Genomic DNA, 23048 nt, shown 5'->3' with positions numbered 1-23048 from the left:
GGAATGTTTTGCTTTCGTGAATGGTAACATCATCATTAATCGTGTTGAATCGTCGTCGTTTCGATAAAATAATTCGTGAAAATATGTAACGATCAATACGTGACACGATGTCGATCGATGCTTTAGATTTTTTTTTTTTTTTTTTTTTTTTNTTTTTTTTTTTTTTTTTTTTTCTTACTTCATACAATTTACGTATCGCCGCAGTTGCCATGTTTGTGAAAATTATGTTCACATAAGCGGAACCTTGAGACAAGACAAGATGTGGTGTAATATCTTTTGATTCCTGCGCACGGAAGAATCGGATAATCAGTATTTGCTGCAAATCTGTCCGGTTTCCCGGAGGGGCCAAGGGAAGGGAGAAAATCGTTCAACGCGTCACTTTAATCCGCCATTATTTAATTTTTTCTCAATTTTTCGAAATTCGCGACGTTTAAGAGAGCGGATTGAAATTCGAGAGACGGAAAGGAACGTCGTCTTCTTCTTATTCCATATTAAATTTTTTTTTTTTTTTCACTCGATATGAAACAGGAGAGATGAAATTTAATTTAAATAAATTAATATAATAATAATTTAAATTTAATTTAATAAACAATAACAATTTTTTCACGTGATGAAACGAAATGTTACGCAGTCTTATCAAAACAACGATTAACTCGATAATTATACGCTGGGAAATAAAAGTGTATTAAAGAAAAAAGAAGGAGAGGAGGAGGAAGAAGAAGAAAAGAGGGATTTCTGGAAAACGGATAATGTATTAATTTTTTTATGATTCGGTATCATTATGCAGTGTTCTCATGCAACAATGATAGGCGCGATGTAAGGTATTATGGTAACTAATAATAATAAATGAAACGTAATTGTGTATAATAAGTTTTATATATTTTAATGAAAAAAAAAAAAAAGCAATTTCCGTTCGTTTTAAACGCAAAACGATTATATGCTTACTTGTCCTTCTATAAAAGTTATCTAAAAAATCAACGAAAAACTCTCAAATCTCAGTTTATTATCTCAGCGATATTAAAAATTAATCGAAACAATTATAATTAATCGTCGTTGATGATAATTAATACACTTTTTTTTTTAATAGAAAAAATTAATGACAAGCAAATAATTCATTCATTTACTCGATATTGATACTCGGTTCTTTCATATCAGAACCGAGATGTTACGCTAATCGACAAATTTCGATGATAAATCGCACGATCGAGTTAGTCGATTCAATGCTACGAAAACGAATTATTATTATTGGGATCTCGAAGCTTTGGCAAATTTTTCACGAAGATTTCATTTCACGTTTTTCTTTTTTTTCTTAACGTGATAATTCATCGCAAATGATATTATCAAATGTTTAATAATTATTATAATATTATTGTCGAAATTGTGAAAATATGCTGTTATAATTTAAATTTAATTTCCCTTTCTATTAATCGAATAACGTACTTTGATTGACTTATTGATGTGCATCGATTCACGCGATAATTTCTTTTCTATTGAAAAATATACAATTTATCTCATTATATTCACGATATGATGATTGCTTTTCGCGTTTGTAGATAGATAACGGCGGTGAAGTTAAGCGAATTCTGAAAGGAAAGGATTTACTGAAAGCATTAGATTTGCTACGACCATTCAAATTGCAAGATAGACGCTTTCTAAGTCAATGGAAGGGAATGAAACTTTCTCTTAAAGTCATCCAAAGTATATTCAACAAAATTATGCTCATTGTTAAAACATCAACTTCTTCATCGAGTGTTTCTAAGTAATAGAACGAATGGTTAATTTAAATATCTGTTAAAAATAAATTAGCGTATTAAATTTAATGATTGATAATACGCATTAAGGAATTTGATTTTAATATTTTATGATTTTAATATGAAAATATTCCGCTAAATATTCATTAGTATTCTAGATTAGATATAGTCATCTTCAAAGGAATATATTATCAATAGAGCCATTATGATGCCGGTAAGAATATAAAGGAATAAGAAAAAGTGAATATATAATAAATGGGATAAAAAAAAAAGAGGAAATTTCAAAAATCAAAATATCAATAAATCTATTAAAAATTTAAGAACGACAATTAACTTTTTTTTAATAAGTTATGTATAAACAATATCAGTGAACGATAATATCTCAAATCTTAAAAGATTTACGGTGTGTTGGTCTCTTGAAACACATGTGGTATTGCATCATATAATTGTAAATACATAATTATGTTGTTATTCACTATGAATCGATAAAAAGACGCAGATTAAAACGAAGCAATATTTTTTTTTATTTTTATTTATTTTTTTTTTTTTTTTGTATTCCAACAAATAGTCCATAATGGACAAAAATTATTTTAGGCTTTTAATATTTTTTTGCTCGTAAGAATGTAAAAAATGTTTAATATTAATTATTTTTTATCATAGATCAGATGAAAATAATATCGAGGTAATTTAAAATACGTATCTCGTCCTAATCTAATTCTGATATATACTATATTTCATGGAAATTTTGATACAATTTTGTTAAAAAATTAATCAATGAGAATCAAGTTGTGCAGGTCAGAATCGAGAGACGAATGATAGAATTATTATTATCAGAGGCAATCAGTGTCGCATGAGTTGCGGGTAATTGACACGATGGAGAAAAAAAAAAAAACTCAGAAGTATAATTGAAGATCGATTCGCGTGAGGAAACAACGACGAGACTGATAGAAATCGCGTGTACAAAGTCTTCCGCAATGTATCTTCCTTCATCGCATTCGTAGAGAATACCGAAGCATTATGCAAGATATCACGATCCAACCTTGGCAATGACCACTAACCATGAGTTGCATTGATATCGGCGTATGTCGGTTGTGTCATTAACTTGTTGCATTACAATAGTCATATAATCACTCGTTTGATAATCTATATTGGATTAGGATTTTTAGCTCTTCGTTAAAATGTTCCTAAAAAAGCAATCTGTAATCGATATTTTAAAATTTATTATTTTGTCAACGTGATGCAAATTTATTTTATTTACATGATGGATCGATTAAAAAGTATTTATAAATATAAAAGAAATGATATCATAATTTCAATGTATTAACGATCTTTATAACATGAATAATCATATTTTAAATGTAAAATATTGTACTTCAAAAATCGAAATTTTTTTGTATATAAAAATTATCTTTGCTTTAAAATGCTACATTATAATTTTCTTATAATTTTTCTTCGTGACAGATTAAAAGTTTATTAGAATAACTCTTTTAATTAGATAATTTAATAATCTGATCACATGTTTGATGAGATTTGTTGAAAAAAATAAATAAGCAACGATATAATTTTTCGAATAAACATCAAATTGAAAAATTCATACATTAATTAGGTTATTATCTCTTACAAGTAAATTCAGTCATTAAAATTGAAGAGAAAAAAATGAAATGTCTGCAATTTATGTTAGCAATTTGTTACAACTTTTTTATTTAAAGAAAATAAAATAATGACAATATTGGAGAAATTAAATGAAAGTACTTTTCTGCTATGATCTTTAAATAGAATAAAAAGTATTTAATAGATGTTTCGTTACCATTAAACGATAAGATTTGCAATTTTTTTATAAATCTATTAGTTTCTTAAAAACAAATTCTTAAAATATATATTCTTTTAAACTTATATAACAATCGTTTCAATTCATTCTTTTTACTATAAATAGATAAATTTTACTTACTTATTATTTATTATTTTCTAATAAACTTTGAAACTTCTAGTAAAAAATTTAACTTTTAATTCAAAATTTAAACGCTAGTGGGCAGATAATAACGAATGTTTATGCAGATATCTACTTTATCTTGAGCAAAAAAATGAACAAAAGATACAAACACAAGTATAATATATTATGTTTTAATATATCGATTTCAAAAAGAATGAAAACGCTATATTCGTTAAATTCGCAAGAATAGCAAAAATTGAATAAAAAGAATTGAAAATTAAAAAATGTTAAAAAATTGAAAAATTGAAAAATCTTCAAAATATGAAAAAATTATATATAAAAAGATTATAGATTAAATTATGAAATTAAAAAAAAGAAATAAAAAATAATATATAAATATCAAATCGAAATACTGATATATTTGTTACATTTAAAAAAAATCAGTCAACCAATTATCATACAATTTATCGTTCGTAGATAATGATATAATAACAGTTTCCCATCCATCTACAATACTATACTATATAGTTCAATAAGCAAAATTAAATACATCCTATCATTAATTAAATACATTCTATCATTAATGACGATTCCAAACAAATATTTTTAAATATTTAAATATTAAAATTTTTAATATTATTAATATCTTATTTATATTTATATAATATAATAGTTTATTAATTTTAGAATTTTATTAATCTATTACAATTTATTAGAATCATTTTAAAAATATTTTTATATATAGCGAGCGAGAATATTAATGTAATTAATAAATTTTTATTATTATTGATTATTAATTAATAACTAATAATATTGAATCAGTTATATTAAAAATATGTAGAAATTATTCTAAAAACTTTGATTATAAAATTATGATAATAAAAAATCATATTAATAAAATAGAATAGAATAGATTATATAATATAATAAAATATTATATTATATATATAATAAAATAAATATGTTGAATAGAATAGATAACATCTTATTTGTCATAAAAATCACAAAATGCCATATATTATTCTTAGAAAGTTATTGAATCATTTAAAAATTAAATATAAATTATTTTATTTTACTTTGCTTTATTTCCTATGTTAAATTTACTTTATATTTAAATACATATAATTTATTTTATATATCATTCAATTATATTAGGATCAAACTTATATATCATTCACTACATTAGGATTATATTGTTTATCAAGCTTTTTTCTTAGTTCTATTATCTGTGATGCTGTACTTTCTTTATATGACCAATATTTATAATCATTATGTTTCTTTTGTAAATCCTGTATTTGTTTTTCTAACTTAAATATTAATCGCTTGTTGTTAGCCACTGTTAATTTATGAAGAAGTTTTTCATATTCCATTTGCTCATTTGGAAAAAAGTATTTGGATAAAAATCTTGAAATAGGATGCTATAAAATTATTACATGCATGAATTTTTTATTTAATAAACATTTAAAATGTTTGTATATAGGATCTTACCCTATAATATTCCCATTGTTTTGGAATATATCCATCTGGAATTGGTTCTAATTGTGCAGGACCTATAAAAATATTGGTAAAAAAAATAATTAAACCAGCAGGTATAGCACCTACAAAGAAATAAAAGTGCATCCAATCTTTAGTTTTATGCCACTGCCAACGACTTGCAGTTATTTCCATAGTTCGATGTTTTGACATCCATCTTAATGCCCCTAAAAATCATAAAATTAAATATATAATATATTCTATTATAAAAATGTAAAATTTATAAATAATTTCACTGTAATAGTTTTAATATTTAAAAAAAAAAACATTTAAAAACATTAAAAAAATTTAAACTATTAAAAAAACCATAAACGAACAAACTATATAATTTATATATTGTACGACAATTTATTGCATAACAAAACACTATCACTTTTGATCTACTGCATATACGAAATAAAATACAATCATTTTTATCACCTTGATTTTGAAATGTGTAATTATTATTATTTTTTTCTATTAATTTATTTAATAATCCATTTCTATGAGAGATCTTTTGATTTCTTACAAACAAGAGTCTACTCAAGACGACCATTTTGGTTAGAACTACAATATAGAACAAAGTATTTATGGATATATTTCTTTACTAACTTATCGACAGTACTCTACCATTCGTAAACCGCGAAAATTTAAATTGCACATTGACTTAGAATCTACTTTACTCAGCATTAAAATTGCTTAAGCATTATAATAATTACACAAACAAATTTGATTGATGGCTTTTATTATAAATTCTTTTATTTTAATATATGAAATTATATTTAATATTTTGTATTTTATTTTTTTTTTATAAAAGATTAAATTCGAAAAATAAAATTCGAAAAAATATGTTTTGCATTATAAATTAACTAATAAAAAATAAAAAGTTCAATCTTCTTTCTAAAAAATCTTTCTAAAAAATCTATATTTAAACATAATTGCAACTGTAAGTAGAAAAAATTCGCAATGAAACTTTCGTGATGCCACATAAATATATATATATATATATATAAAATATAAACTACGTTTAATATCAATGAAGTTGGGTTAAGTAAGTAATTGAACTCAAGAACTCAAGAAATGATTCTAAATTATAAACACTCGCGAATCATTGTGAATCGTGTTCGAAAACGAAAACTGGTGGAAAATAAAATTAAAAGAAACTGGAAAAATCAAAATTTTATTACTAATTTATATACAATAATATGATATAAATGTCTTAATGCAGTTATATTAATATTATTACTAATAATATTACTATTAATATTATTAATTATGTTATCATTAATATTAATATACTAATATTAATAAACATTCTGAAATACTTATTCGGCATATTCATCATTTGGCAAAGAACAAATATTAAAACACACTTCGAACAATTTGATCGTTTATGTAGAGCTGAGTGAGTAATTTGTGCATATATAGTCGTTGGAATAAATGATATCGATTCAAGTGAAATTAATACTGGCGTTGTATTGCTGAAGATTTTCACATTCGACGCGTCGTACATGATACATAACAACACTAGTATTAACTGGTGTTATAGAATCGATTGGTAGTCACAAAAAAACATCAAGAACATTGCAACAATGATAAGTATTTGTTACTTTGTCGGAAAGATAACAAGGATATGTTATAACAATGACTCGACTAAACACCCGTAAATTATATGATACATAACGTAGGTTGGGATACACGATATTTATATTCTTTAACGAGCCTATTATTGTCTAATAAAATATTATCTAATTATTCACTCAAAGATATTATGACTTATAATTGATAACTTTTCAACACGCAGAACTCTTCTTTTTATCTTTTTTTATGATTCTATTAGATATCTTATAGAAAAACAACATGTTTAGTATTTTTTTTTTTTTTCTTTTGATTAAGACTCAAGTATGTATCGCAATCTATCTCGCGCAATAACATAAGGAAAGTTTGCGACGCATTAATTCGAGAAAGTCACATCGATTAGATATAATTTAATGAAAAAAAATTCAATAAAATTATTATTATTATTAACTGTAATTTCCCATTTTGGATGTTTACATCGTACGTACACCTACAGATTTCATCAAGAAGGTGGCCCTGAAGAAATGGGTTAAAGACCGCGAGCCTTTCCCAATATAATTTTACATGTTCTTTCGAGACACTCGGTCGCTTCGCGAATTTCCCCTTCTATCAAGCTTCACAAAGATAAATCTATGAAAAATTTACGTATACGGTGCACCATACAACCAGCAAATCTCTCTCGTTGTCCACGTGATTCGCACGTCCTTCTACTCATTGTTGTTTTCGTAATACATGCTGCTGTACACGTGAACTACATACATATTCCTATATCGGATATTTGGTGAGTCGGATTGTTGTTTGATTTTTCAAAATAATAAATTTTTCAAGATAAAAAAAAAAAAAAAAGAAAAAAAATTAATCCAAGTAAATTCATCCGAAAAATATTTTTATTTTTTTTACGATTGAAATTGATTTCATTTATAGAGATTGTATAAATTTCATTCTTCAAAATAATATATGATCACGGTTAGAATAGTTCTATTCTCGAAGTTGGAACGCGAGGTTCGAACGAAAGGTTTCCTCCATTAGAATCACGCCATGAGCCTCGGTATTGCCCATCGACTGAACGTTTCGAGTGTGAATAGGTCATCGTCCAACAATATATGTATACTTCGTATCATACTGTCATATTGTGTGTGCTGAGCATTTAACAGACGGTGCTGTGCTTTCTAGACGCGTTAGCAACCCTTAAATTGTTCGCTTTGTCACCAGCAATATACCGACACAGAAAACAGACAACGTCGAGAAGATACGATCGACCGACCCGCAAGGCAAGCGTGCCCAGCCTTTAGTCGCGTACCGGCCACCGCGCACTGCACGTCGCGAGGTGTTTGTATCCGGAGGACGAGACTTCTGCTTCGTTCCACTGACAGAAAGGGGAAGAGAGAAAGAGAGAGAGAAATTAACCTAACAAACGAAAGAAACAAAGAAAGAGGCGTTCTCGTTCGAGTTCTTTCAAAATTTTAATTCAATTTTGATCCATCTGGTTAATTTATCGACGCTTCAGAATCGAATTTAAAACAGAGGAAGAAAAAGTTGAAAGTCAAAGGTGAGTAATTTATGCTTGCTTAATGTACATGTAAATTTGCTATTATATTTACGCCAGAGATGTTTTATCGATGTATCTGAACGTAAGTAAACGAAGAAGGTACGAAATTTTTGTCGAGTTATAAACTATTCATTATTATAGAAATATCCGATGTATGTAATAAATGACAGAGAAGCACGAAGGTACAGAATGCAGTCGTTGACTTTTCTTTGATCGATCCTTCCGTTCTCGTGGTTTTGCGAATAGGATTGACCGAAAGGCAGTCAGGCTCGAGTACGGGTCGAAGAAATCGACCAAGAGCTGAAACTCGCCTATTACGAGTCCCCTCATTGAAAGTCAGACATGGCAAATCCGTGTTTTTAACCAAGCGAAGAACCGCTTTCGAGAACAATCTTTGTTCTTAAGGTTCAAGGAAGTTCAAGTTACTCTGAACGTTATGAACATTTCACACGTGAACACGATCGATCATCGTTACAAAAATAGATACCATGTGACAGTGACTTATTTCGATACTACGAGTAACATATACAAGGCTCTAAATAATTAGTGAAGCTTCGTTTCTCGAAGAAATATATTCTTTCTATATCGATCAGAAGTAGAAATTTTTTATGTAAGTTCTAATTCGAATTTTCGTTGAAAATAACATTTGTCGTTAAATCAACCTAATGCTCGAATCGTCCAAAATATACAGAACGATCTCTCTCCTTTGAATCGTGCCAGGTTCCTTTGTTTTGTTTTTACTTTGAAAATTTTTTCTAAGCATACATATACGAGTTTACGAGCTAACGACGTTATCATAATGGTTATAAACGTAAATGTGTTTCGATATCGACAAATGATTTAAACGTGTAAATGACGTAATTTTTATTATATCGTGCATTTATAAATCGTGCGTTTGACGCTTAACATAACGCGTATCCAATTTTATTTTCCGATCTTTGATCTGACCTGGTGCACGTTTCAAATCGAATCATCGTCGTTTCACATTTGAATGAATAGCAACCGAATAATAGGTGAGAATTGTTCAGAATTTATATTTAAAACGACCGAAGGAAATTTACCTTTGTATTGATTGTAAAAGTCTAAGTGTAAAAAAAAAAAAAAAAAAAAAAAATACGACGAAAAATTNAAAAAAAAAAAAAAAAAAAAAAAAAAATACGACGAAAAATTAAAAATAATTGCTATATATTTTATCACATTTTTTAGAAAAAGATAAATTTTCACGTAACGGTTTCATACGTGGATTATCTTGTTTCGTTTACTCGATGGTCTAATCGATGATTAAAGTAGATAAAGAGTTTTGTAAAATTAATCTATTTTAATATATTATTTGATTTAAAATTGACAATTAATCTTTGATAATTTCTATAAGTGTCGCAAACATCGTTTACTCATTAAATAATTAAATAAAACACTTAATTTCCTCTCAAAGATAATAGATTTGATAGATATTCGTCAATTTCCAGTTGTGTATGCCCTTGCACGACAAATAATTATCGACATATCTGTCCTTAATTGTAAATCACGTGACGGGCTTCGGCACGTGAATCTCTTATGCAATCGTGCTTAAACTCTAAACTATCTTGATCGTGATTCAGTATCAAACGATTTCAAGAATCGTGTCGTGCTTGTTAACTCCTGATCTCGTTGCAATTTTTCGCTCAAGGAAGAATAGATTTTCAGCGATTAGAAAGGAAAAAAACAATTTCACAAACAACTGATTTCCCCTTCCCTCGTTTTACTCGAGAGGAATTCTACAGCTGCGTGCCGTAAAACAATTTAATCGGGATTCTCCTTGAGTCGAGTTTATTATCGTTCAAGGGTTGGTCGTCAAACGAGATAATTTCTTTTCTATAATATATAATAAGCTTAACAAGCTTCGTTTTTTCAATCGAATATTTTCATTCGAATGGAATATTTCTCGCCTCGATTAATCATTTCGTAGAAAAATAATCGGAAAATAATCGTTGATCTAATGATACAGTGAACGTCACGATGTATGCTCGAGGAACTTTCGCGAAGTTATTTTCCTCAGGGCGGTGCACACGTACGTATATATGTGTATGTTCTATTTTACGTTTCTACGAAAGAAGGTGAAAAGTATCGTTGCGTTCGACATAGAAAGTCAATATTCTGCTGTGAGCGCAACTGTGAAATTATCGCGTAATTGTGTTAGAGTATTTTATGATCTCCTTCGAGATATTGGTTCGTGCCCACGATATGTGTATTGCGCGGAGAATTATGCAAGCGAACCACGTCTTCCACGTGACGTTCGATTATCGTTATCCTTTCGTGCAACCGGGAATGTATATACGAATAATTTAAATAAAATTATATTTGATGTTTCGCATCTTTTCTTTTTCAGAATAACGTAAAATGGTGGCCAAGTACGAGATCCTCGCTTCGAGTTGACGAGGATACCTTTTAGAAAAGATCAAATTGACTAAAGCGTTAATTAAAAAAAAAAAAAGAGGGAGGAATAGATAAATATACGTTGTATCGTTGGAACGAGAGGCATAAAAACCAGCTATGGATCCTTACTCGTTAAGGTTAGTCTTAAGAAAATATGTTCACGTTGCTTCATAACAATTTACAGAGATAAATTGGATGCAAAGGGGAAAAGAAATCGCTTGATTAATATAATAATGGCGAACATGCAGCCTTTGTAATGAACGTCTGAATAAGAAATGATGTCATTCGATTTCTTAATTATCTCGAGTTGTATGCACGATTAATTTAACATTGTATCCATAACCAATGAAAGGGGATTAAATTATTCTCCTTTTGTGGCAGATGGTATTTATAAAATAGACCGATTCTCACATCCATCCATCCATCCATCCGTCGCAGGTACAATCCTCTGAACTGGTTTTCGAAAGATTTCTTCACAAAGATTTTTTCCTTTTTCCTTTGTAGTCATCGTCTCTATTCCCTTTCCATTCTGTGAACAGGGTCCTACATCCTACCGGGGTAAATCCTGCTTTTCTTTTCCCCTTCTTACCTTCGAGAGCAAGGTAGTTTTCTCCCGTCGTTTTCCATTCTAGAGGGTAGAAACCATTTTGTTCCTTTCACCATTTGTAAAATTCTATTTCTTGAGTTTAACTGTTTATCAATTATTATTATTTATTATTGTGAAACAGCATAAATTATATTAATTATAAAAACGTTTACGTACTAATAGCTTTAAGCAATTACTTATTTTTTTTTTTTCTTTATCAAACCGTAATTTGAGCTTGTACGTGTCACACGAACTGGCATGCTATTGTTCCGTGAAAAGAGGTTCTCAAAACTATTTGCTTAGTTGACTTTTTTTTTTTTTAGACTGATTGGTTTCTGTTTCATAACACCTAGTAAGGATAATCGAGAATTCAGAGGATGACGATCTCGTATCGAAACTACATACGTATATACGCGTATGTAATTCCTCGATTGTTCTCAAAGACGAGAGAGGACCTAATCGAATCTGTTTTCGTGTTGTACGTACACGTATAACAATGATCGGATGTAAGCGAATTTTGGAAAGTGTCCTTCACGATTCACGATTCTTCATCGAATATCGATGATCGATCGATATCATGTATTTCATTAATTTCATCATCGAGTGGTTGTGATAAAACGAACATTTTCATCGAATAATTTTAACGGAATTCGACGATCGATTTTTCTTTTCTTTTTTTTTTTTTTTTTTTTTTCAACGCGATATCAAACGAAAACACGTGACTCGTTCGAAGGAATAACAGGAAGATTCATTCTCCGGAGAACCAGTTTTGCCGGCATATATGTATAAATTGTCGATGCTTCCTTGTCTTCGAGACGAGACGAGAGAAAGAAGAGTTGTTTAATTTTTCTTTTCTGTTTTTCTCTTTTTTGATTAGATTAAAAAAAGAAAAAAAAATTATCCAAAATAACTGAAGCGTAAAACAAATTATCTAAAAAGAAAAGAAGAAAATCTTTATGAACATTGATCGTATTAAAAAAAATATATATATATATATAACGGATGAATGATTCAATTTTTTTAAACGTAATCAATTTCAACGAATCGACTTGTTTTTCGCAGTTTCAATTTTGGAAATTAAACTTTGACCTAATATTGTCATACGTTTCCTGCTAATATGGTTAATTTGTGTGTAGACCATCTCTTATATAAACGGTATAGCAAGACTTGTAAACAGAGAATGAACGAGGATCGAGTTAATATTTAAAAGCCAAACAGGCTAATGTTTCCTAAATGAAATTACCACGAAATTAATGAAATGATAATTTATCGTTTAGTATCGACGTTCTTTTTTTTTTTTTCTTCTCTTCTCCAATTAATTTTTAATTAAAATCAATATATCGTTAATATTGAGGGAAGAATATCGAGCAAAGCAAGTTGCATTCTTTCGCTACAATGTAGGAAATACATGTATACCGGTAGGTGTTCTACTTCCACATCCATTTACAATCCGCTGTTGAATAGGTCAATTACTGTTACCGTGATATGTACTAGGTTGAAATGAAACAAGGCACGAGGATCGATTGGCGACTTGGTGATCGGTAGCCGGCTGATCATGAGCGTAAACGTGATCGTTACAAACATTGAAATTTTTGCATTGTTGTTTCTAAATGTTTTTTTTTATCTTATCATTTGTAGCCAAACGACACGTCAAACGTTACGTCACGTAATGAAATACGCATATATATATATATATATAAAACATTCAAATTAATTTTTTCTTTCCTAACGAAATGATGATAATCGATCGATAATCGATTTAATAATAAAATCTTGATAAAGTTTAAGATAATTTCTAACGTAAGTTTCTTCTTCTTTTTTTTTTTTTTTTTTTTAAAAAATAAAATTTTTTTGNNAAAAAAAAAAAAAAATGCGAAAAAGAGAACTCGCTATCTCTACCTGACAGGAAGCTAGGGTTAAAATAGTATATGACGTCATCTGATAATTTCTCGTATGATAAAGATTTTAGTACTTACAGTTATACTTCGGTACAATTTTTATTTTGTTTTTTTTTTTTTTTTCAATCGATAAAATGGACTAAAACGAAGTAAAACATCTATATTTACAACGTTATATGAAAATTACTACTTGTACAAATGAGATATCTGGTTTAACCAAGGTGTGGCTCTTCGCGAATATCCGCCAAATATTCACTTCCGTATAATTGAACGCGATCATATTTGCCGCTCCTCCATTTTATATTTCAGAAGAGTAAGGCTAAGGCTAAAGATGTCAGCGCTTAAAACACACATACACACACACACACATATATATATATATATATATATATATAATATTAGCTCCTTCTATTCTTAGGAAAGCTGTTTAATATTATTGGAACGAGTTTTTTTTTCAGTCAAGTGTCAACTAGTGCAATTGAGAGAAAAGGAATTTCGATATATAGTCGCGTGAAAGTTTATCGCATATATACGTATATATATATATATATATAGTAAAGAATAATTAAATAAATTATGATAAAACATTTGATATTTACGGAGGGATCGTTTCTTGTCTAAACATTTAATACGCTCGACGATAATATCATAATTAGTCTTTGTCGTGTTTGCTTATGCACGATTCTCCCAATATATACTCGCAGTACGTAGTCGTTTCATTGATAATTCATGCAATTGTCTTATTGATTTCTACTGTTCGACTGTTGTTTTGCATCGTATACTGTTTGCTTGCGCGAAAGAAATTATCAAACATGATTCCACATGATACAATTGCCATTTCAAACACGCTCGAGTCAGCGATAATTTAATCTTGACAAATTATTATTAGAGTGTTGGTAAGTGATGTGCAGGAGACTCTAAAGAATCCGTACCTCGACGATTACCTTGACTGAAGAAATACGTATATGCGCACAGCGAGGGACTGGCCGTGTAGCTTTAAGATGCTCTTTTGAAATCGTTTTCTTCATCGAGACAAATCGATACCGGGAGAATCCGCCTCTCCCGGATCGCAAACAGACAACGTATACAAATTTATTCGTATTCGGAAGAGCGTTATTTTCATTCGATTCTTTTCAATTCTTTCTCGATAAATATACATATATGCATATACAAATATATATATATATATATATAGAATATGTACAGAAAAAAACGATGACGATGTCGACGTAATTTTCATTGAATATGTGATTTTATCTAAGCAAAAAAATTATATAATTCTCACCTATGCAGTTTTTCACAGTTAGCAACAAACATTAGACTTTATAATAGATTTTATATAGCGATATAATAAACGAGGATTAAATTAAAAGTGTCTATAATAAGATTTGTACAACTATATCGCGAATCATTAACATTTTTCCATGTGGTGTATCTGAATCCATCGACGATAAAATTCTGAAATAACCGCGCGTTAATTCTTCAAGCACTTAATTAAACCGAGTTAAGGTCCAACAGCTTAGTGATATATATGACGCGTTTCTAGCTAGTGTTACACAACCACGTACTGTTTTCGTGCGGGAGCGATCTGGATGTCATTGCTCTTGCCTGGAAACCAGCTATATGTGTGTTTTGTATCGTTGTTGAATCCTCTTTATCCAAAGGCGGTTTAGCAATCATACGATACATTGTCTACAACGCATCTGTCGATTATTTAAATCGATGCTCGAACCCGTTTTTTCAATGTGTTCTCGGTCATCGATCGATTTAAGTTGGATCAACTTGTCGCAATAAATCGCCAGCTGTTATAAATCTATTCGCAATTACTAACGCAGACATAAACATCGTGCATGCGTGATAAAACCGATTCGCATGATGTCACTGTTACGAAAGAAATGGATGCATAGTAGTAGTAGTAGTAGTAGTAGTAGTAGCAGCACTGTGGAAATTGTATAGTTTTGAAATTGTTGATACTCGAGAAAATATTAGTTAGGAAAGAACTTTAATCAACTCTGTAACCAGATAGAGTTAATATTAAGAAACGAAAACATTTTGTCATACTGAGTGAGTCATTGCTCGCGGCGATTTATCTATGTTATATATTCCACCATCTAGCCTTGAAGTTAATAAAAAAAAATTCAAACGCGTTTATAAACATTTATAAAATAGATTTATAAACGTTTTATAAATCATATCGCCGGGAAAACAACATACATATTCGTACCTCATTTAACATCCTTTATCGGATGTTTTGTCGTCTTTGATATTTTAATTATCGTACGAAGAGAAGAATAGAACGTTGTTTATACGGCTTTTCGTGTTTCAGTGTTGAACGCGAGGCGTCCAAGAATATCGAGGAAAATGAAAGAGAATGCTTCAAAGATGCGATCGTGTCGAGCAGAAGTCTCAACAAAGGCTTTGTCGAGCCTACCAACATTAAAAATGCCATACCCGAGGTATAACATCATCGAAGGAATATCTTTCGAAGAAAAAAAAAAAAAAAAAAAAAAAAACGAACAGATAATTAATCGAATCTATCCCTAGATCGCTTCCTGTATCATTGCCGCGTCTTTCCATATATCGGTAGGATTAGCCATGGCATATTCGGCTATACTGATTCCTCACCTCGAGGATCAAGACGCGGAATTGCATGCCACTCAAGAGCAGACTTCCTGGATCGGTAAATAATTCTTAATAATAATAATAATTCTTATTAATAATAATTCTTATTAATAATAATTCTTAATAATAATTCTAAATATTCTTACGAATAGAATTATTCAATTAACGCGATATGTGAAAATTTACAAAGTAATGGAATCTTGCGAAGGAAAAAAAAAAAAAATATAATACGAAAATAATCGATTTTCAGCTAGCGTGGTGGTAGTTTGCACACCTTTGGGCGCCGTGTTAGGTGGATTTTTAATGGAGACAGTGGGAAGGTTGCGGACCCTTCAATACGGAGCCATACCTTTCGTTGCAAGCTGGATTCTTATAGCACTTTCGACCAATATCCCGATGGTTTTAGTCGGTCGATTGTTAGCAGGGTTAGCCACGGCTATGGCAACGTCACCAGCGATCGTTTACATCACCGAGGTCGCGCGTCCGGAACTCAGAGGCTCGATGATATCTTTCGGTCCAACTTTGGCCTCGTTCGGCATGGTGCTTTCGTACTTAAAAGGTGCATACATTGACTGGAGAATTGTGGCCTGGCTAAGCATCGTTTACGCGGTTGTGCCGGTTATTTTGGTGCAATTTTTCGTCCCGGAATCGCCTGTATGGCTCGTTTCAAAAGGACGGTTAGATGATGCGAAGAAATCTTTGGAATGGTAAGGGAAAACGAGCAGAAACGTTTTAAATAAATAAGCTGTAACAAGGTATAAGGATGAAAATTTTTGCGACATGTATCAAATTTATTTCGTTGAAAATGTATTGATACGTGTATAGGGAAAAAAAAGTACTCCGAATGATCTTTTATTTTAATTGTAGGTTGTACAAGCGCGAGGAAAAGCAAGGAAAAGTGTCTGCCGCGGAAGCACAATTTATCACAATTTTAAAAGAAAACGAGATTAAATTAAGCGAGCAAAGAAAAAGCAAACATGGCGGTATCTCTACTAAGTTGAGAGGATTTTTGAAACCAACAGGATGGAAACCAATGATGATACTTTTTCTATTCTTCTCCTTTCAACAGTTTTCTGGCATCTATATTACTCTTTTCTACGCTGTTACATGGTTCCAAGTAAATATCAATTGTCCTCGATTTTCTATCCAAGTATTGTAAATCATTGATTATACGTTTGATAATTACCATAATTACTGTCATTCAGGAAGTTGGTTCCGGTGTGGATGCATATGTAGCCTCGATTCTAGTCGGTGTAACTCGTTTTCTATGTTCGATGGTGAATACCTGGTTACTAAGACGATATAAGAGGCGGCTTCTATGTATAATTTCATCCTTGGGAATGACTCTTTGTATGGGTGTTTCTGGTTACTTCACTTACCTTATTAAGAATGGCGATCGTTCCGGAAATTGGGTATAGAAATTAAATTATTATATCATTAAATGCAGAGAATTAAATAAAAAATTATTTTCATGTTGTCCATTCGTTTTTTAGGTTCCTGTTTTATGCCTGTTACTCTACGTTTGCACGTCTATGGTCGGTATGTTGACTATTCCATGGACTATGACGGCCGAATTGTTCCCAACTGAAATCCGAGGCATCGCCCATTCCATTAGTTATTCTATAGCCAATTTACTCATGTTTTCTGCTCTGCAGAGTTACAGAAGTTTACAAGATTTTTTGGGTGGTATGTGTACAATATTTTATGAATGCCACATGTATTTCCTTTAATCGATTTTTATACATTTTTGTACAATCACAGGGTCTCATACCGTACAATGGTTTTTTGCTGGGGTTTCGTTAGCAGCTGTCGTTTTCGTATGGTTGTTACTTCCAGAGACTCATGGTAAAAAACTGTCCGAGATCGAGGAGTATTTCCAAAATCATTTCCTAGCTGTTGGAGCTGAAGCGAAAACAAGGAAACGAAGAAGACAAAGAAGAGCGCAGCGAAACGCCAAATCGTCCGCTACGCAACCATTGAATCCTAAAACTATACAAAACGTGTAAATTTTTCTTCCATGAGGCTGGAATTGTACAAAGAATTCCTAGCCAGAGCGTACGTATAGCGTATACTCTATACATGACACACAAATTATCTTTTAGTTCAAAGTTGTTACCCCTGTAAAAGATAAAATACGCGCCCAAATTTTTATAAATTATATTGATTTACTTTAATATTAATATTAAGATTGTTGGCATTTCGAAAAGTTAAAAGCGAGAGGCAGGAAAAGGAATCGAAAGTATGTATGAAAGAGAACGAAAGAAAGGAGAGAGAGAGAGAGAGAGAGAGAGAGAGAGAGAGAGAGAGAGAGAGAGAAATGTTACGATTACGAAACTGTGTTAGTTTCATACTTAAATAACTTGCTTTCACTTAAATAATCGCAAGAAAAAAAATACGAACTGAGGAAAAAAATTGAGGATTCTCAATATCGAAGGTAATTCTCGTTAATTATATATATATATATATATATATATATATATATATATTATATATTATGTAAATCAAACTTCGTTCATTACTAATTTTGGAAGAAAATTTTAAAAACAAATATTCAAAGAATGATACAAGCAAAATTTGCAGATTTTTGCAATCGTTGAATTACATTTGTTTTGCGATATAGCCTCGAGATCCAAATGCTTGCACGTGTGAATTAATATATATATAAATGCGTATACAGCAGGAAAGATAATTAATAATACGCACGGCACGCAATGTGATGTTGCCAAGAAAACTAGATGGAAATTTGTACCAAAAATTAGCAAACGATTTTAGGCGAGATACAAAACAGTATTATACGTTGATCTGATACAGTCTTCCATGTAAAATGTATATGGATGACCGTAGAAGATGACGATAAAAAGATTTTTGTCCGAGAACAAATGCTGAGTATGTGCCTAAGATAATCTTTTTTCTATTGTACATTGTCTCGCGAAACATCTTTACGTTTGCCGTTTTCAGGCAGGCATAGCATTCCTTTTGGAAATCAATTGTTAATAACTATGCTGTGATTAAATATTATTTACAAAGAAAATTCATATAACGTGAAGTGCAGTATTCTGTTCTGCCTGCGAAGCGTACCATTTAAAAAGCAAATAGTATCAAAGCGCAGGCGCTGCGTAATCACTAACGCCATCTATCGATTCGTTCAAATTTACGGATTTTTTTAGTGACATCCATCGTCTATCTATTATTTAAACTATAGATAGATCTAATATTACGATCGTCACTTTTTGTACGACTTTTTTGTCACGTTTAATGTTTGTGCTGATATATACATCATTTTTTATGATATTTTTATACTGAATCGTGTTTTCTTCTAATGGTCTAAAACAAAACATGAACCAAACGTATAAATGTACTTTTTACAAGTTCATTGACCGCCGTCGTACTTTTATTAAATGTGATAGTCGTAATCAGTGGACCAGATCGAACGTCCAATGTATCTTAAAGTGCCGAATAGATGCTCGATAAGAATTATACGAAATCGATCAAATTGATCAATTGATTGATTTTTATCATCGAAATTCAGCTTGTCCATTCTTAGAAAAAAAAATTATTACAAATTGTTAAAGATATAATCAAATTCTCGATGAAAGTGTCGTTATATAAGAAAAGATAAGCTATTAATCTCATATTAAAAAACACATATATTGTGCGTTAGTTTCATTTAGAAAAAATTTTGAAATATATATATATCGAGATTGGTTCGACAAGTGCCTCTCTTTTTCGTCGATTTATTTTGTAATATAAGTATGCGTGAATATACGAACAGAGTAGAATTTATGCGAATGTACTTTGTATCGTATTATATAGTATGCTTGTATTCTTCGGTTATACATATATGTGTACATACATATATACTTACATCTATATGTACCATTGTAAAATTTCGTAGAATGTTTCTAATAAAATCGTATTTTTGGAAACTACAAAAAATTGCAAATTTGATTAAAAATATCTATTCATAATAAAATAGAAAGAACTAATCAAATATTCGAATGAAAATCATATGTAATTATATATAAATAACTTGTCAATAGATATGAATTAAAGAAATTTACGAAGAACATCAAAACATTTTGCATTTAAAAATGTTTTAAAATTTACTATTATATTATATTATTATTATATTAAATATAATAATAATATAACAATTATTTTATAAATATTTTTTTTATATGCTACAAATTACTTTATATCAAAAGTAAACTGAATGTAACAGTGAAATTTCAGTAATTATAAAGTCTGAATGTTGATCGATTGATGTGAATTACCTATAAAAATGTTTGTATCTATTGATATTTCGATAAAATTATAATAAAAATTAATAAATGAATATCATAAATGAGTTTATTCTATTTATAAAAATGAGATATATGACATGTTGAAATAATTATTAAATGATAAAAAAAAATATAACTAAAAAAATTTTTACATTCCTCTTCATACGGAAAATTTATCAATTCCTCTTCACACGGAAATTTATCAATTCCTCTTCACACTATCATTCATTAATTCCTCTTCACACGGAAATTTATCAATTCCTTTCCACACGGAAATTTATCAATTCCTCTTCACACTATCATTCATCAATTCCTTTTCACACGGAAATGGATCAATTCCTCTTCACACTATCATTCATCAATTCCTCTTCACGCGATCAATTATCAATTCCTCTTCACACTGAAATTTATCAATTCCGCTTCACACGGACATTCATCAATTCCTTTTCACACGGAAATGGATCAATTCTCCTTCACACGGAAATTAATCAATTCCGCTTCACACTATCATTCATTAATTCCTCTTCACACGGAAATGGATCAATTCTCCTTCACACGGAAATTAATCAATTCCGCTTCACACGATCATTCATCAATTCCTTTTCACACTATCATTTAAAAATGAGATATGACATATTGAAATAATTTTATAATTAAAAAAAATATAACTAAAAAAATTTCTAAAATGTGTAGAAAAATAAATATAAAAATACCATATACATGATCACATAATTTAGGGCAATGGATATAAATAGATATAAATTCACATCGTTTGAAAGTATACGACAATTGGCTTTATTTTGACGCGAATTCGTCAATTAAGGAATAAAAATTAAATACGAGTTTGAATTACATGTGTTTCATAAATGTACGCATACGTATATATGATATAAGATCGACATTTAATAAAATATAGTCAGACAAAATATCGCAACAAAATAATGAAGTTGTTTATTTATGATTTTTTGCTGCAGTATTGCATATTAATTCTGTCAATCTTGATTTTATTCTATCGAATGTATGTTATCGAATGACTGATATTTTTATTTATATCGACTAGTGCGTCTTGACAAATCGAAATTTTTCTAATTGAAGATATTTCGAGAAAAGATAAAAGTACAAAAAAGTTAAACTACAAAGTTAATATATGATTAATAGTATTTTCAAATTTCATTTATTGACAGACATATGAAGCAATCGACTATTTTTTTTCGCATATAAAATATATAGTCTCTACTACTAACAAGATTAGCATATTAAATATATATATCGGCGATTGAGACAACAGTTTTTGTTTTTTATTCTTTTTTCCAATGATTTCCTTTTCGCGGGAAATCGAAAGAAAATTTACAGTCAAAGAATTTCATATATTAAAAGGTATTTACATCTGTGCGTGCAAGAAGTATCAAAGTAATATATTAACAGAATTAATAGCTATGTCTGCGGTGCAAAAATTTATCCTATTTAATTTAATCGTACTTAAATGAATAACGTACAAAGCGAAGAATCGGCACAGTTTGGCAATAATAATGATATTAATAAAAATAATAATATTAATAATACCGAATACCAAAAGAACTTCTTTCTCCATACATAGAATATAGAAAAAGAAAAAATTTCTATAATTTCATTTTTATACGCCAATTATGTAATTGACGTCACACGTAAAAGCGTATATCATTTTTACATCGCAATGATTTCTTACAATAGAAATGTCCGTGCTTAATTATTTCCATTTAATCGTTTGTAACAATTAAAATATGTTTCATTTTTAACATTATGGGATACAATAAGCACGGACATTGATATAGAAATTCTTGTGATGATCTTTTTTTGAATTACAATAAATTATGCTTGTTGTTATTTTCATTTTTTTCTGTCACTGCATTAAATAAAATAAAATAGCAAAACTATATATTGTCTGTATAACGAATAAATGTGATTAATTCATGTAATTTCATCATGATCGTGATGCAAAACAAAAAAAAAAAGTGGCAAAAATTTCGATAATATGCCTTAATTATATTCATACCTACATATCATACACGCGTTAGTAAATATAATATAAATCCTGTCAATAATAATAATGCTCAAAAACTTAACAAAACAAGCTTTCTTCTTTCTTCTTTCTTTATAAACGATCGCGACACTATGCAGAGTCCAGCAGTGCCAAGGTCTGCGTTCTCAGCACGACTAACGCTGCAGGCAGTGACGGTGGCTACCTAATCCGTATTAATATTACATTAAATTCTATATTATTTAATAATATGTATATATATACAGGATATATCCGTACACACCAGGTCAAACTCTAAATCTTTTTTTTTTTTTTAAATAATTACGGCAATGACGAATGAATTGCGAAAAGAATATCAACAAACGTAATGTTAAAAAAGTTTATATTAGACAAATTGATAATCACACTAAATCCTACACGTATCTTCATTCGTTTCCTTCATTGAAAATTCCAAATTGTATTGTAAAACCTCCTACCGATTTCCCGTGAATGAAAAACCATTTATCCTGTCTGTAATCAAATCGCAATTGGTAAAAACGATTCGCGTCCGTACAATTCATTTTACGACTACGACAATTTATGAAAATAGACATGATTACATTCTTAAACGATGTCGATGATACACGTATCAATCCACGAAAACTGGCATTCTTCGTGTTCTACCATAAAATAGCAAAATGAACACGAATATTGTTGAGATAATCCGAATCTTTTTTTTTTTTTTTTTTTTTCTATCGTAATAACGAATGAGAAACTTTTATCTTGATCACTTAATCACTGTCCGTTTTACGCAACATCAGCAAATACAGGAGTTTTCTAGCTACTTGCACTACAATCACTTTAACGATAGCTTTTTCTCTTTTTTACAAGAAGATGAAAGACGATCCCCGAACATATCTTGTTCTGACGA

The 23048-nt window shown here is 29.8% G+C and overlaps 3 protein-coding genes across 4 annotated transcripts; 1 reads left to right on the top strand and 2 right to left on the bottom strand.

The window, feature by feature from the left end:
• Positions 1–4757: 4757 nt before the first annotated feature.
• LOC122711183 (NADH dehydrogenase [ubiquinone] 1 beta subcomplex subunit 5, mitochondrial) lies at positions 4758–5792 on the bottom strand. Its single transcript, XM_043929700.1, has 3 exons — positions 5635–5792; positions 5170–5381; positions 4758–5099 (listed from the first exon to the last, which is right to left on the bottom strand). Exons 1-3 carry the CDS (start codon positions 5747–5749, stop codon positions 4845–4847), a joined length of 582 nt encoding a protein of 193 aa, XP_043785635.1. The 5' UTR covers positions 5750–5792; the 3' UTR covers positions 4758–4844.
• A 1368-nt stretch (positions 5793–7160) lies between these two features.
• Positions 7161–8650, bottom strand: LOC122711237. The gene is given in 4 exon segments (XM_043929806.1): positions 7161–7522; positions 7928–8048; positions 8050–8223; positions 8574–8650. Coding segments are annotated over 4 exon segments (507 nt in total). The 3' UTR covers positions 7161–7387.
• LOC122711063 (facilitated trehalose transporter Tret1-like) lies at positions 8060–19774 on the top strand. Of its 2 annotated transcripts, none has more exons than XM_043929461.1 (9): positions 8060–8320; positions 10686–10869; positions 15543–15672; positions 15761–15896; positions 16089–16545; positions 16706–16955; positions 17044–17250; positions 17332–17524; positions 17600–19774. In XM_043929461.1, the coding sequence occupies exons 2-9, from the start codon at positions 10850–10852 to the stop codon at positions 17842–17844; spliced, it is 1638 nt and encodes a 545-aa protein (XP_043785396.1). In that variant the 5' UTR covers positions 8060–8320; positions 10686–10849; the 3' UTR covers positions 17845–19774. The 2 variants fall into 2 exon arrangements, with proteins under 2 accessions (XP_043785396.1, XP_043785398.1); XM_043929463.1 differs by lacking the exon at positions 8060–8320 and adding an exon at positions 10122–10367.
• Positions 19775–23048: the final 3274 nt, after the last annotated feature.

The sequence above is a fragment of the Apis laboriosa genome, unplaced genomic scaffold (genome assembly GCF_014066325.1).
Source record: "Apis laboriosa isolate Shangri-la unplaced genomic scaffold, ASM1406632v1 scaffold16_cov148, whole genome shotgun sequence".
In the NCBI taxonomy this organism is placed as follows: domain Eukaryota; kingdom Metazoa; phylum Arthropoda; class Insecta; order Hymenoptera; family Apidae; genus Apis; species Apis laboriosa.
The sequence above is the reverse complement of the archived record's forward strand: the minus strand, read 5'-3'. Positions and strand labels throughout refer to the sequence as shown.